The 13634-nt window shown below is 35.6% G+C and overlaps 1 protein-coding gene and 1 non-coding gene across 6 annotated transcripts in view; both read right to left on the bottom strand.

Moving 5' to 3' along the window:
* Positions 1–13634, bottom strand: part of LCOR (ligand dependent nuclear receptor corepressor) — a 134658-nt gene that overhangs the window by 35950 nt on the left and 85074 nt on the right. For 4 of the 5 annotated variants that reach the window (XM_029932315.1, XM_029932314.1, XM_029932317.1 and 1 more), the window contains 2 exons: positions 6616–6748; positions 1438–1725 (listed from right to left, as the gene is read on the bottom strand). In XM_029932315.1, the coding sequence (XP_029788175.1) occupies positions 1438–1725; positions 6616–6748 (421 nt within the window). The remainder of the gene's footprint in view (positions 1–1437; positions 1726–6615; positions 6749–13634) is intronic. The other variant, XM_029932316.1, reaches the window with a different exon arrangement.
* On the bottom strand, positions 8705–8809 carry LOC115286143. The gene has a single exon (XR_003905899.1). It is a non-coding gene; the product is annotated as a U6 spliceosomal RNA (small nuclear RNA).

Below are 13634 nucleotides of genomic sequence, written 5' to 3'. Positions count from 1 at the left end.
AGTCAGTTAAGTGTCTGACTTTGGCTCAGGTCATGATCTCACCATTTGGGAGTTTGAGCCCCGCTGTCTGTGCTGACAGCTCAGAGCCTGGAGCCTGCTTCGAATTGTTGTCTCCCTCTTTCCATGCCCCTACCCCCCACTGCTCTCTCTCTCTCAAAATATGAAGAAACATTAAAAAAAACTTTTAATTAAAGCTACCAATCTTTGGTAAAGATAATCCTCATTAAGCATAATTTTGTGAATATCGTGACCAAAGGTACACTGATCAATGTGAACATACGACAATGAGGAATTCCACTCGGAAATCTCTCAGAATTTTGAGATTACAATTGCTGTACATTGCTCAGAAACAGGAAAAAAAAGGAGAGAAAAACTATTGAAAAATATATCTTTAATCAACTAAGACCAGTCCATTAAATGTAAATCCTTCTTAAATTACTTACAATAAACAAAAGAAAGTCTTTTCTAAGAGGTTCTTCATACAAATTAAACTTACTTTTATCAAAATGAACATGTATTTCTCACCAATAAATCCACACATCTCATAACTTTCTGTATGCTCTTATGAGATTTCTAGGACAATAAACTCTCACTAGAATAGACATCACCAATTTACAATCTGTAATGGGTCAAACAATAGCAGAGTTGAAATGTTCTCTTCATCTTTGTGAAATTAAAAGTAAAATGGATCACAAAATAAATGTTTAATCTATTTAACAGAGTAAACTTTTCATAGATTCAAGAAATATTTGTTAAACAAGACTGATAACCTTTTAACACTTTCCTTTAATTAGGATCCTCACCAACAAATTAAAATTACCTTAGAAATATTCTAAGGTTAGTTCATAATACAGCACATAAACATATGGAGGTGCTTGTATCTATTCATGCATACCCATATACCTATGGAATACACTGAGCAATCTGATGTGTCTACTGTCTTCCTCATTAAATATAACCCTAGGAGTTTCTTTTTTAATGCAAACAATACACATTCTTGCCTTATATTTTCATTTGCAAAGTGTAACTTCTACCTAACAAGATACATGTATTTCTCAGATAGGTGCTAATTCTAGAACACTGATGGATGGGGGAACACTTAATTCTTCACACGGGTTTTAAAAACAATGGATATGGCAATGCTTTGGAAAATATAAAATGCTTATATAAATATCAAGTAACTTAAAGATCAGTAACAACTGTAAACATCCAACTTTCCTGGATGGTAGGTACATTGATCATGACTACAAAACTACTGATACATAATATACAAAGTAGCCATTTTATCTGTACTTCTCTATCACTGCATAGTCAGGAATAATTTAAGAATCAAATTAATTTTTATTCTATTGTTACTGGTGCCCTACTTGCCAATGATTTTTTTTTCTCCCCAAATTATTCTGATTGGACAGAGGAGACCTTGACATCAAACCATACCTTGTTCGCTAGGTTCTGACTGAGACTTTCTGACAGTAAGGTCCAGAGGTGAGTCTTGGTCAGCCATGAGAAGTTTGCTGAGCACAGGGTTCTGAGTAGTTGCAGCCGTGGGAGAGGTGGTGACTGGAGATGCTTTCGGCAGGCTTTGGTTCTTTGTGCTATTGGGCTGGCTGGGGTCCTGAGTAGAGCTATTTTTTGAGGTATATTCAGCAGCAAATTGTTGGATCATTCGCTGCATGATCTCACGGGCCACTAGGGGAATATTGGGGTCGGAGACCCAGGGACTGTCTGTAAACAAAGATTTATTTACTTTTAAATTGGGACAATGTACTAAAAAAAAAAAAAAAAAAAAAAAAAAAAAGACAGCTTTCAAGCAAACATAAAATTTCATTTTCTTTTTTTCTTAAAATGCAATCTCCTAAAATAGTATTCCCTCTCAGAATTATATTTTTAAGCTCTAAGCTTATGAGCTGCAGATTTTTAAAGTAAAATTTTCATAAAATCATTTCATAAAAACACTCCCCTCAGTATTATGAAATCAAATAAAGGGATAGCAAATGGTATATCTATGGGCAATCACTTACCTGATAGAAACCTCAAACCCTTCTTTTATGAATTATAAAAAAGACCTATAGATCTATGACCTATAGATTACATCTGGTTTCTCCTAGACCTTTCGTCAGCCATTTCTTCCTAAATTGTTAAAGAATGGACTACTCAGTTCATGAGCACATAACCTTTCTGTTAAAGACTGAAGGCATAGCAAAATTTTAAAAGGAGATACTTAATATAAGCTCCATGACAGACTGGGGGAATAGCCTTACATTTTCAGGTTCATAACAATCACCTGGAGGGTTTGTAAAAACAAACTGCCGGGTCCTATCCCCAGAGTTACTGATTTAGCAGTTCTAGGGTGAGCTCAAGGACTGGCATTTCTAGTATGTTTCTAGACGCTGCTGATTGAAGGACCAAATTTTTAGAACCACTAGGCTAGGAGTTTAAATGCCAAATCTCAAAGTTTAACACCATGTATTTTCCATGAGTTCTTTAAATATATTCTGCCAATCATGAAACACAATAGCTACGGAATTAATGAAATAAACACCCAAGCTATCAATTTGTAATACACATTAATTTTAAAACAAAGACCATATGAATTCATTAATTCATAGAACTTTTAGCACTGGGAGAGACCTTGAAAGTCAATGGGGCAAAATAAAAGGGGAAATGTTTGGTATATCATCATATCTCTATCATTACCATACTCTCAGGGAGACTAAGCTTCTCAAGAGCAGAGACTGTGTTTGTTTACCACTGTATACTAAGCATCTAATCTTGCCTGGCATAAAGTATGTATTCATATTAGTTGAGTAATAAACAGGATCAGTCAAATCCATCAGAATAAGGTTAATGTGTCTAAAGAATAAGTGGCCTCTTCAAATTTGTATAATAGTAGTGGTAGACCCTTGATTAAAATGCTCCCCCGATCTTAATGTTCACCTGTGACCTTTACTTCCATTCCACACTTCAGAGGTTTTAGAAAACCGTTCTCAGAAAACCTGAGTTTCCTTGGTCTTTTAAAGATTAATTACAGAAGGTAAGTTACTTTACCCATAAGATGTTGGAGCTGTACAGGAATTAGGTTGACTTATAAATTTAGAGATAAAGTGACTCATTAGAATTAAAATCTAAAATCTCCACAACAAACACACACATCATCAAAACATAATGGGACTCCTAAGGACAATTTTTCCCCCTGAAAGGCAACATTCAAAACCAGAAGAGAGGCTAAAGTCAGAATATTTAATTCTCTGGAGTTTAATGAGGTTTTGCTCTACCAACAGCCAACATTTCTGTTCTACCAAAAAGTACTTCTAACCCATGTTTCGTCTCTATAAATAGATACTGAGTATGCTACCTGGTTTGAGAATCAAGGTATTCAATTAGGTAAGGTTCAGAAATTATTATAACCACTGACGAGACCTAAATGTTTTAAGATATATTTAATAATAAGATATATTTAGTAAGATATATTAAATAAGATATATTTAATAAGATGTTTGTCATATATCTGCAAATTACATACATTTTTGTATATATATAGATGAGTTTCTTAAATGTTTTAATAAATATTTTAGCCACATTACTTTTTTAAAAAAGGTCTACCCACTGTATATTATTAATATTCATTTAACTTTCCACTTAAGATCTATCCTCCAAATAGAAGACTGTATATAATCTTAAGTTTTATATATTAATGCATCTTCTTATCCCCTGTAATATATAAAGAAGAAAGTCTACAAATAGGAAGAGTTTAGCTAGATTCATAAATATAATTAAATATATGAAGAATCAGAGATTTTAGGATAAAGACCACAAACTGCTACCTCTGAGCTTTAAATAACTGCATTATATTTTGCCTCTTTGTTGAATGAAGAACATAACCATAAAACACAATTCATATTTACAAATTGATGACACCGCTGCTGTTTGAATTTCTACATGTTTTGAAGTTTCCTGAACACATTTCATACTCTCACTTACTTAAAACACAACTTCTATAAATCTAGACATGCCTTGGGGAACATGCACAACTGAGCCAAAGAAAAAACCATAAATCAGATCAAATTAACACTATAGGAAAACACGTAAATGCTACATCATGACCACCTGTGTTTTTAAAATGCAAATCTAGGTGGCGCCTGGGTGGCTCAGTCGGTTGAGTGTCCAACTTCAGCTTAGGTCATGATCTCACGGTTTGTGGGTTTGAGCCCCGTGTTGGACTCTGGGCTGACAGCTAGCTCAGAGCCTGAAGCCTGCTTCAGATTCTGTCTCTTTCTCTCTCTCTCTCTGACTCTCCCCTGCCCATGCTCTCTCTCTCTCTCTCAAAAATATATAAAACTTAAAAAAAAAAAAAAGCAAATCTAACTTGTAGAAGTGTCAAATTTTCTCATACAAGTAACAAAGCAAACTGAAAAAAATTTGATAATGAGTTACAGAAGGTATACTGTTCATAAGCTAAAATTTATTACTGAGTCCATACCACAAAAGCCTACTTTTATTGCATCTATGTTACTATTTAGCTTATAGAACCTTTCATTTAAAACACACAATTCCCAATACTTGGAAACAAAGAACTAAATTCAATTCAAATCGCTGAACTTATTTATTAAATAGAGTGTGTGTGTGTGTGTGTGTGTGTGTGTGTGTGTGTGTATTTATACACACACACCTTTCAGACTAAACTGCCTGTCATATCTCTGCAAATTATATACATTTTTGGAAAAACTTGAAGAGTACTACTATCTCTGAGACATTTCCATGAAGATTAATACATATTTAAAAATATCAATATTAATACAAAATAAAAGGGGGAAGGAACTTCTAGTAGCAAAGCAATAGTTCTTTTTCTGATCATATGCCAGTATATAAATACACAAACTTAACTTTACATGCAATTTCAGAGGATTCTCATCTCTTTAAATAAAGTCTACCGAAGACTGATTCCAAGGTAAACATTCCTTCCCTCGTGTACCCAGAAGTTTAATTTTAAAATAAAACTTATAAGAACTTTAAGTTATTCCTATATAACAAAGGGAATGGGACTAGTAGAGAAGAAGGCTAGAATTTTCTTTAGGAATATGCTTATGATTGACCTTATTAACCCTCCAAGCAAAGAGTGGATGAAAAGTGGTTTCTCCACGTAGAGGAAGAGGAGTTCCTCCTTCCAGATAAGGAAGACTGCTGCAACACTAGGCCTAGACTCACTCGGTACATATGCTAAAGGATAGGAGCAGCAGAGGAGCTGTAAAGATATTTTATATAATAAACTGACAGCATGAATCTATCATTTATACTTTAAATGTGAATTACTTTAATAAAATAATCAAATGTTTATAAAACTAAGAAAACTGCTATTTAGAACATAATTTTAGAATTCAGGGTACTCAGGGCATGATAAAGTGAGCATGGGAGTCTCAGTTGGGAGATTCAGGTCAAAGGGTGCGGAGAGCACTAAAAGAGAAGTGAGGATGTACTGACAGATTTAATTTTGCATAAGGATAAAAAAAGGTGTCACTGAAAACAATAATCTTGTGCATTCCTTAATTTTACAGAACAATTCACTTCATACTCCATTTTGAAAATACTGACCATATTAAGCGGAACATCAGCTGGTTTCCAACTGTAACCAACCAATGAGAATATAGCACTTTATCAGCCTTTCAACCAGTGTAAAGGCAAAAATCACCCTTCACATTTCAGAGGGAAGGAGGGAATTCTCAGAAGAATGAGAGGTATAAACTAGAACCTATAAAAAGCATTAAAGAAAGCAGAATCAGTGAGTCTGCTGAATATTAAACAAGGAGTATTCAGGGTCATCAAGAGTTTGTAGGAAACTTTCTTAGAACCAATCACCGTAACCTCCATCTTGCAACTAGAGGAAAGACATAACTAAGGAATACAAACCCATTTAGAATTTCTTGACAGTAAAGACTTCACTAGAACTGCTCAGGGAGGGAAGGAAGCTTTCTGAAAGTCTTGGCTGATGATGGCAATTAGGCTTTGTGAATAGAGAAAATGTAAATAATGTTTACAAAAGTTTTAAGGAGAAAGATAAATAGAAAAATATAAGAGGTGGAGCTATTTAAATATCACCTCAAATGGAAGAGGAGAAGTTTTATTATATAATAATAAATTCTTTTCTTTTTTAATAGTTTAAAGAAATTTTAGTGAAACAAGGCTGTATATCAAGGGGAAAAACATGCCTGCAAATCTAATTTTAAGATACAACTTCACATCTCTCCAAATGAAATTTCAGCAAGGAATTACTAAAATTTTATACAGTTGGTTTTATGGTTATCTGCAATTAAAAGTGTCACTACATATGTAAGAAAATTTTACAAAATTTAGTACTACCGAGACCTTAGAATTTTCAGTCTTTCATACTTTCAGGAACTATTTAACTAATAAAACTTACAGGGCTCCATCACTTCAGACTGAAAAGAAGGGAAGAAGGAGTTGCCTTATCCTATTCCAAATTTAACCTGAACAAAGGACTATAAAGTGTATTATCAACAAAGAAAAATGTTTCTTAAAAGTAACTTTTTAAAAATGACATTAAAATTAAGAAAACATAAGACAAGCAGATGCTAAACACCATTCTTCACTAGAACCAACCTTTTCTATAAAAGACTGCATTGAGGAACTCTTCTGCTTGTCTCTCGAATCGAATGATTTTTGCTTGCTCTTGTTTAAGCAGAGCTTCTTGCCCAGCTCCCGAAGCTGGTTCATCCAGACCGACTAAGTGTCCCTGCAAAAATATTTGGTGAAATATTTGCACAAAAATCTTTCCCCATGCAGTATCAAAAGCACAGATGAAAAATCAAAGACAAAGTTAGTAACGGATAAGACAAATCAGTTTAATACAATGAAAATATTTTAAAACTTCAAATCAGAATAAAATTTATTTCCACAAATGTATAAAAGCAAAACGAATTTAAAAATATACTTTGTGTGGTTTTATCTTATGAGTTTTGTTTAAAACTTACATATAAACTCTAAACTAACATTACTAATGGAAACTTTTTCTTGAGCATTTAAATATATCAGTTCTTGTTACACCATACACCAATAGTTCACAGACAATTCAACTCAGACAAAAAGATAGCATAAACCCTACATTTTATTTGAGAATCATGTTTGCTCTCTGAGTATAAGATATTTTCTCCAGACACAAAACAAACATTTTTAAAAGGGCCATTAGAAGGGAAAACTCAAAAGAATGTTTCTGAATTCATAATTCTGTCCTCAGAATACAATTTCATAAACTGTAGCTTTCAAATGTTTAGAGTTGTGAAATACATTAAAACTGGCTCTAGGAAAAAAAATTTAAAAATAGACTGCATCACATGTTCTAAAGGTAAACGTTTCTATATATGCTTGAACATGCTTACAATTTAAAAATGTTAAGTCCTGATCAAAAAGTTTCAAAATGTCACACTAGACTCATCCCCAAGACTCCCAAAATCTGCTCTCAGGCTGCAGGAGCACTAGACTAGGTTGACAATGCTTTGCACTTACTTCCACTCTTCTAGCTAATGAACAGGGACTAAAGTACATCTTTTAAGTGTTCTTTAAGTTCTAATGCACATAATTTACTTCAAATCACTGCAATGTATCACCACATGCATATATACTTCTGTCATGGAAAACTTAAAAGTACTCTAAGAAAATGGGGACTCACTCTGACACAGTGAAAAGGAAGTAAACAGGACACTGAAGGCACTATTATAATCCACAATTTTCTCAAAGATTTCAAGCAATGACATGTGCAATCAGCTTTTTATGATTTTCCCATTGTCCAAACTGTGTCAACAACACAACCAAAATATGAATTTTGCAAAGACACATTTAGCATCAATTATATATTACAAATAAATAGTTTAATATGAAGAACTCTCTTTCATAATCAAACTAAAACAATAATCCCATCAAATTTCCATATTACATATATTAAGTCTGCCACATAAAGAAAATAGTGTTATAAAATTATTATGAAAACCTTTATTCATCTGTTTGTTTACTTAGTTATTTTTTAAGTAGGCTTCACCAGCCCAGCATTGAGCCCAATACAGGGCTTGGACTCACAACTCTGAGATCAAGACCTGAGCTGAAATCAAGAGTTGGACACTCAACCAAGTAAGCCATCCAGGTGTCCTGAAAAACTTTTATTACAGTTGTATTTGCCAACATTCTCTTTGGTGGCCTAAAGAAATTATTAAGTAATTTTTTAAAATGAATCACAAAATAATGTAATTTTGATATAGATTTAACATCCAAAAGGCATCAGGAATAGGTATTAATTAAAGAGCCCAATAAAATCTTGAATTGTATTATATTTTAATGGCATTTCACTGTTTAGTGATTTTTAAAATCAGACATTACATAGTATAAACTGTACTTAACTCCTCAGTCCTACATTGTTTAGTCAGCCTTTCAGAATATCTTTTTTTTCATGTTTAGAAACTTATATCGTAATAAGAGAAGATGTTAATTGAAGGACACATTGTACACAGTGTAGTTTCAGTACGTTATGCATATAGCTATTCCCATGGATTCTACATATTTATTTACAAATATGTGTATCTTTTCTTTGTCTTTCCAAGTTTTTATTTAAATTCCTGCTATTTAACATACAGTGTAATATTAATTTCAGGTATAGAATTTAGTGGCTCAACACTTACATACAACACTTGGTGCTCACCACTAAATTAAGGAATGCTTTATGAATCTGTGTTATCCTTGCATAGGGGCCATTCTAATCGTTTCTGCATTGTTACAATTTTAGTATATGTGCCGCCAGAGCAAGCACAGAAATATCTATACTTAAAACAGGTTTAATGTTGCATTCGGACTACTTTCTAATCTAAATCAACTCATAGCAACTAATAGCACTCAGGAAGGAAGCTGTTACAGTTTTTTCTTGAATTAAACAATTACCAATTTTATCAACCTGGACTCTGAAACCTTCAGATAACTTTTAGTTGGTTCGTATTAATTATGGTCACATCTATTTGTTTTGTTTCTAAACAGGTTTATTGAGATATAATACACATATCATATAATTCACCCATTTAAAGTATAAATTCCATTTTTTTTTGTAGCTTCACAGAGGTGTGGGACCATCACCATGATAAACTTTAGAACATTTTTGTACCCCAAAATATTAACAGTCACTTACTGCCCATTCTCCCACTTGCCCCAACCTTAGACAACCATTTTATTACTTTTTGCCTCTCTCTACAGACTTGCTTATTCTGGAAATTTCATATAAATGGAATAGTGCAATATTCATGCTGTGCGTGTGTGTGTATGTGTGCACGCGCACGTGCAGCTTCTTCCTTCTAGAATAATATTTTCAAGGTTCACCAGTACTTTGTCCTTTTCATTGCCAAATAATATTCCATTGTACGGAAATAGCACATTTTATCCATTCATCTATTGTTAATGACCATTTGGATTTCTTTTTGGCTACTATGATATAAATATGATACCTTTAGTATTTGTGTAGAAGTTTTTGTGTGTATATTTTTATTTTTCCTGGATATGCATTTATGAGTGGGATTTCTAGATCATATGCTAATTATGTTTAACATTCCAAAAAAGTACACTGAACCATCTTCCAAAGCAGATGTACCATTTAATATTCCCAACAGCAGTGAAAGTTTTGACTTCTCCACTTCTCATGAACACTTGCTATCATTTTTATTACTTCCATTCTAGTACACAAGAAGTGGTACCTAAAGGTTCTGATTTAGGTTTCTCTAATGACTAATGATGTTGAACATCTAACTAGTCATTTAAATATCTTCTTTGGAGAAATGTCTATTCATATGCTTTGCCCAGTTTTTAACTGGGCTACCTTTGTAATGTTTGAGCTATTAAGCATTCCTGATATATTCTAGATCCAATTCCATTATCAGATAGAAGATTTGCAAATATTTTCTCCCATCAATGAGCTTTCATATCACTTTACTGATGTTAGTCCTGTTAACAGTATAAAAGTTTTTCATTTTAATGAATTTCAACTTATTTACTTTCTGACATTCGTGCTTTTGGTATCATATCTAAAAAACTACTGGCTAACCTAAGGTCATAAAGATTTACTCCTATGTTTTCTCCTAAAATTTTTATAGTTTTAGAACTTACTTTTAGGTATATGATCCGTTTCAAATAAACTTTTGTGTATGGTAAAAGGAAAGAGTCCAATTTGTCAAAATCACTGGCCATAAAATTTTACTTCTGGATGCTCAATTCTTTTCCACTGATCTACATATCCATCTGCAGGCCAGAAACACAATATACTGATCACAGTAGTTTTGTAGTAAGTTCTGATATTGGGAGGTATGAGTGGTCTCTTCTTTTGTAAGATTGTTTTGGCTATTCAGGCATCTCTTGAATTTTCACATGAATTTCAAAATCAGATTGTCAATTTCTGCAAAGAAGCCATTTCCAGAGGTAGGAATTGCAATGAATCTGCAGATGATTTGGGGGAGTAATGCCATCTTCATAATATTAAGTGTTACAACCCAAGAAACGAGATACGTTTCTGTTTATTTAGATCTTTAATTTATTTCCACCTTTTAAAAAATTTCCAATTTGTAAGTCTTAAACTTGTGTTAAATTTATTCCTAAGTATTCTATCCCTTTTGATGCCATAGTAAATGGAACTATTTTCTTAATTTTCAAGTTCAGAGTGTTCATTGCTATTGTATAGAAATACAATCAGGAGCCAAGATGGCGGAGAGGAAGGGAGCTCAGTAAACTTCGTCTGCCCCACCTATCGAACTGAGAAGGACATTACTCTCATCTGCAAGAGTGGAAGGAGAAAATACGGACTCCAGAAAGAAAAGAACCTCAAAGATACCTGAGTGAGTGAGTGCGAACTGGGGATACTGGAAAACGGGCCAGCTTGAGACGGGCAGGGGAGGTCTAGGTAGCCCCAGCCCAACACGGGGCAAGCGGGCGGAACCAGCGGAACCCGAGAGACAAAGGGAAGAGACAGAGAGACTGAACACGCTCATAGTACTGTCTCTGGGGAAGAGATAAAGAACATTTAACTGCGCATGGAGAGAGAAACTCTCACTCCATATATAACTGCTGGGAAGCCCAAATCCTGAACCCAGGTGGCACAAGGGAAAGAACAGCTTTCAGCCCTGCGCCATCTTGGCAGGGAGTCAGTTGCCGCGGCAGTGCCAGGGGCACTCACGTCGACCTTGGTTTTCGGAGTGGGAGCACACACCTCATTTCCACGGCGCATCTCGCCCCAGGATTGGCCATGCGAATCCTGAATCCCGGGTGCCAACAGGGATAAAACAGCCCCCAACCCCTACGCGATCCCGGCAGGGAGTTGGGGGAGGTGGAGGCCTGGGCACGCACTCAGGCTGCAGGAGTTCCCAGCTTCCGGCAGCGCCCAGCGCCTAGGGCAGCAGCAGCACAAATTCCACCTGGCGCCAAGAGAAACTCATCCCTCCTCCAACGCAACGGCAATCCCAATGGGGGCTGGGAATCCGCAGTTGTGTCTGTGACGGTGTGCACTACACCTCCTGCTGTGCACCTTGCCTCAGGCGGCAAACCTCATCTCAGGCATGGGCAGCCGAAATCCCAGCCTGAGCCAAGACAAACTGATCCCTCACCCTAAGAAGCCAGCCACCAAAGCAAGTACATATCACCTGTGATAGCATAAAAGTGCATGGACTAGAACTTTGAACCGAGGCGGGCCTGGAAAATACAACCTGGCTCAACTGGGCACAAGGAGATAGGACTCATTAGAGTGGCCTACAGTGCCTAGTTCCAGCAGAGCTTGGCGTGCCACCATTTTAATCTCTGCAGACACCAAGGCGGAGCCTCTGAGAGCAGCCTCCAAGACCTACCACACCAAACCAAGCCTATCCACAAGGGGGAGCTGCTTTTTTTTTCTTCATTTTTTTCTTTTATTCTTCTTCTTCTGTACTTATTTTTTATTATTATTACCTTTTTAACTTAAATTTTTAAAAATTTTTACTCCTTATTTTCCTTTCTCCTTTCTCCCTTTTTTTTTTTTTACCTTCTTGCAATCCAGATATAGTCTCCTGAACCTCATCCTTACTCTCCCCTCAACTGGTCATACACTTTTAGACTGTCCACTGTCCTTTGTTGTCTCTGACCCCATTTTTTTTTCTTCTTCTCTTCTTTTCATCTCTTTCCTCTCCACTTCCTTCTTTTCTTTCCCCTTTTAATGTGTTTGTTTGTTTGTTTGATTTGTCTGTGTGTTTGTGTGTTACTGTTCCCTCTGTGTTTGTCTGTCTGTTTTCCTTCTTAGAGCTACACCAAGAAACAAGCCAAAGGGTGTATGATGGCGAGTCCCATATATTGCTGAGTAGGGAAATAAAATATTCAAAGGCACAACAAGAGACACCATTAAAAGAATATTTCCTGAAACGACAAGCCCTGGACAGTCAATGAGCCTCCTTTAACAGAGAAATATTAACATGTGCACAGTGCACAACAAGCTTTCTAAAGCTGACAAGAGACACAAAACTAGCAAAAATGACAAAATGAAGGAACTCTCCCCTGAAGAACCTCCAGGAGGAAGTCACAGTCACAGAACTGCACAAGGCAGATCTAGACAACATACCAGATGAAGAATTTAAAAAACTTGTCATAAAATCAATCGCTGGGGTTGAAAAAAGCATCAAAGAATCAACTGAGACAATGACTAGGCACTTTGAAAATAGGTGTGATGAGTTAAAAAAAAGGCTATAGATGAGGTGAATAACAAAATGGAGACAGTCACCTCAAAGATTGACAAGGCAGAGAGAAGAATAGGTGAATTAGAAGATATAGTTATAGCAAAAGAGGAAGCTGAAAAAAAGAGAGACAAATTAATCCAGGAGCAGGAAAGGAGAATTTGAGACCTGAGTGATACAATCAAACCAAACAACATCCGTATCAGAGGAATTCCTGAAGAGGAAGACAGAGAGAAAAGTCCTGAAGGGATACTAGACCAAATTATAACTGAGAATTTCCCAAATCTGGGAAAATGAATAGACATTCAAATTCAAGAGGCACAAAGAACCCCCTTATGACGTAATTTGAATCGGCCTGCGGCACGACATATCATAGTGAAACTGGCAAAATATAAAGAGAGAATTCTGAAAGCAGCTAGGGAGAAAAGGGCCCTCACATACAAAGGGAAACCTATCAGAGTGGTTACAGACCTATCGAATGAAACATGGTAAGCCAGGAAGGAATGGCAGGAAATCTTCAATGTGATGAACAGAAAAAACATGCAGCCAAGAATCCTTTATCCAGCAAGCCTGTCATTCAAAATAGAAGGAGAGATAAAAGTGTTCCCAAAAAACAAAAATTGAGAGAATTCATGACCACCAAACCAGCCCTACAGGAAATCCTAAGAGAGACTCTATGAGGGAAATGTTGCAAAGAATACAAGGTGCCAGAGACACCACTATAAACATGAATTCTAGGGAGAACACAATGACTCTAAACCCACATTTCTCAATAACAACACTAAATGTAAATGGACTGAATGCTCCAACCAAACGACACAGGGTAGCAGAATGGATAAAAAAACAAAACCCATCTATTTGCTGTCTACAAAAGATTCATTTTCAACCAGAAGACACCTTCAGGTTGAA

Source organism: Suricata suricatta, chromosome 2, assembly GCF_006229205.1.
Source record: "Suricata suricatta isolate VVHF042 chromosome 2, meerkat_22Aug2017_6uvM2_HiC, whole genome shotgun sequence".
In the NCBI taxonomy this organism is placed as follows: domain Eukaryota; kingdom Metazoa; phylum Chordata; class Mammalia; order Carnivora; family Herpestidae; genus Suricata; species Suricata suricatta.
This window is presented reverse-complemented; position numbering and strand designations above follow the sequence as displayed.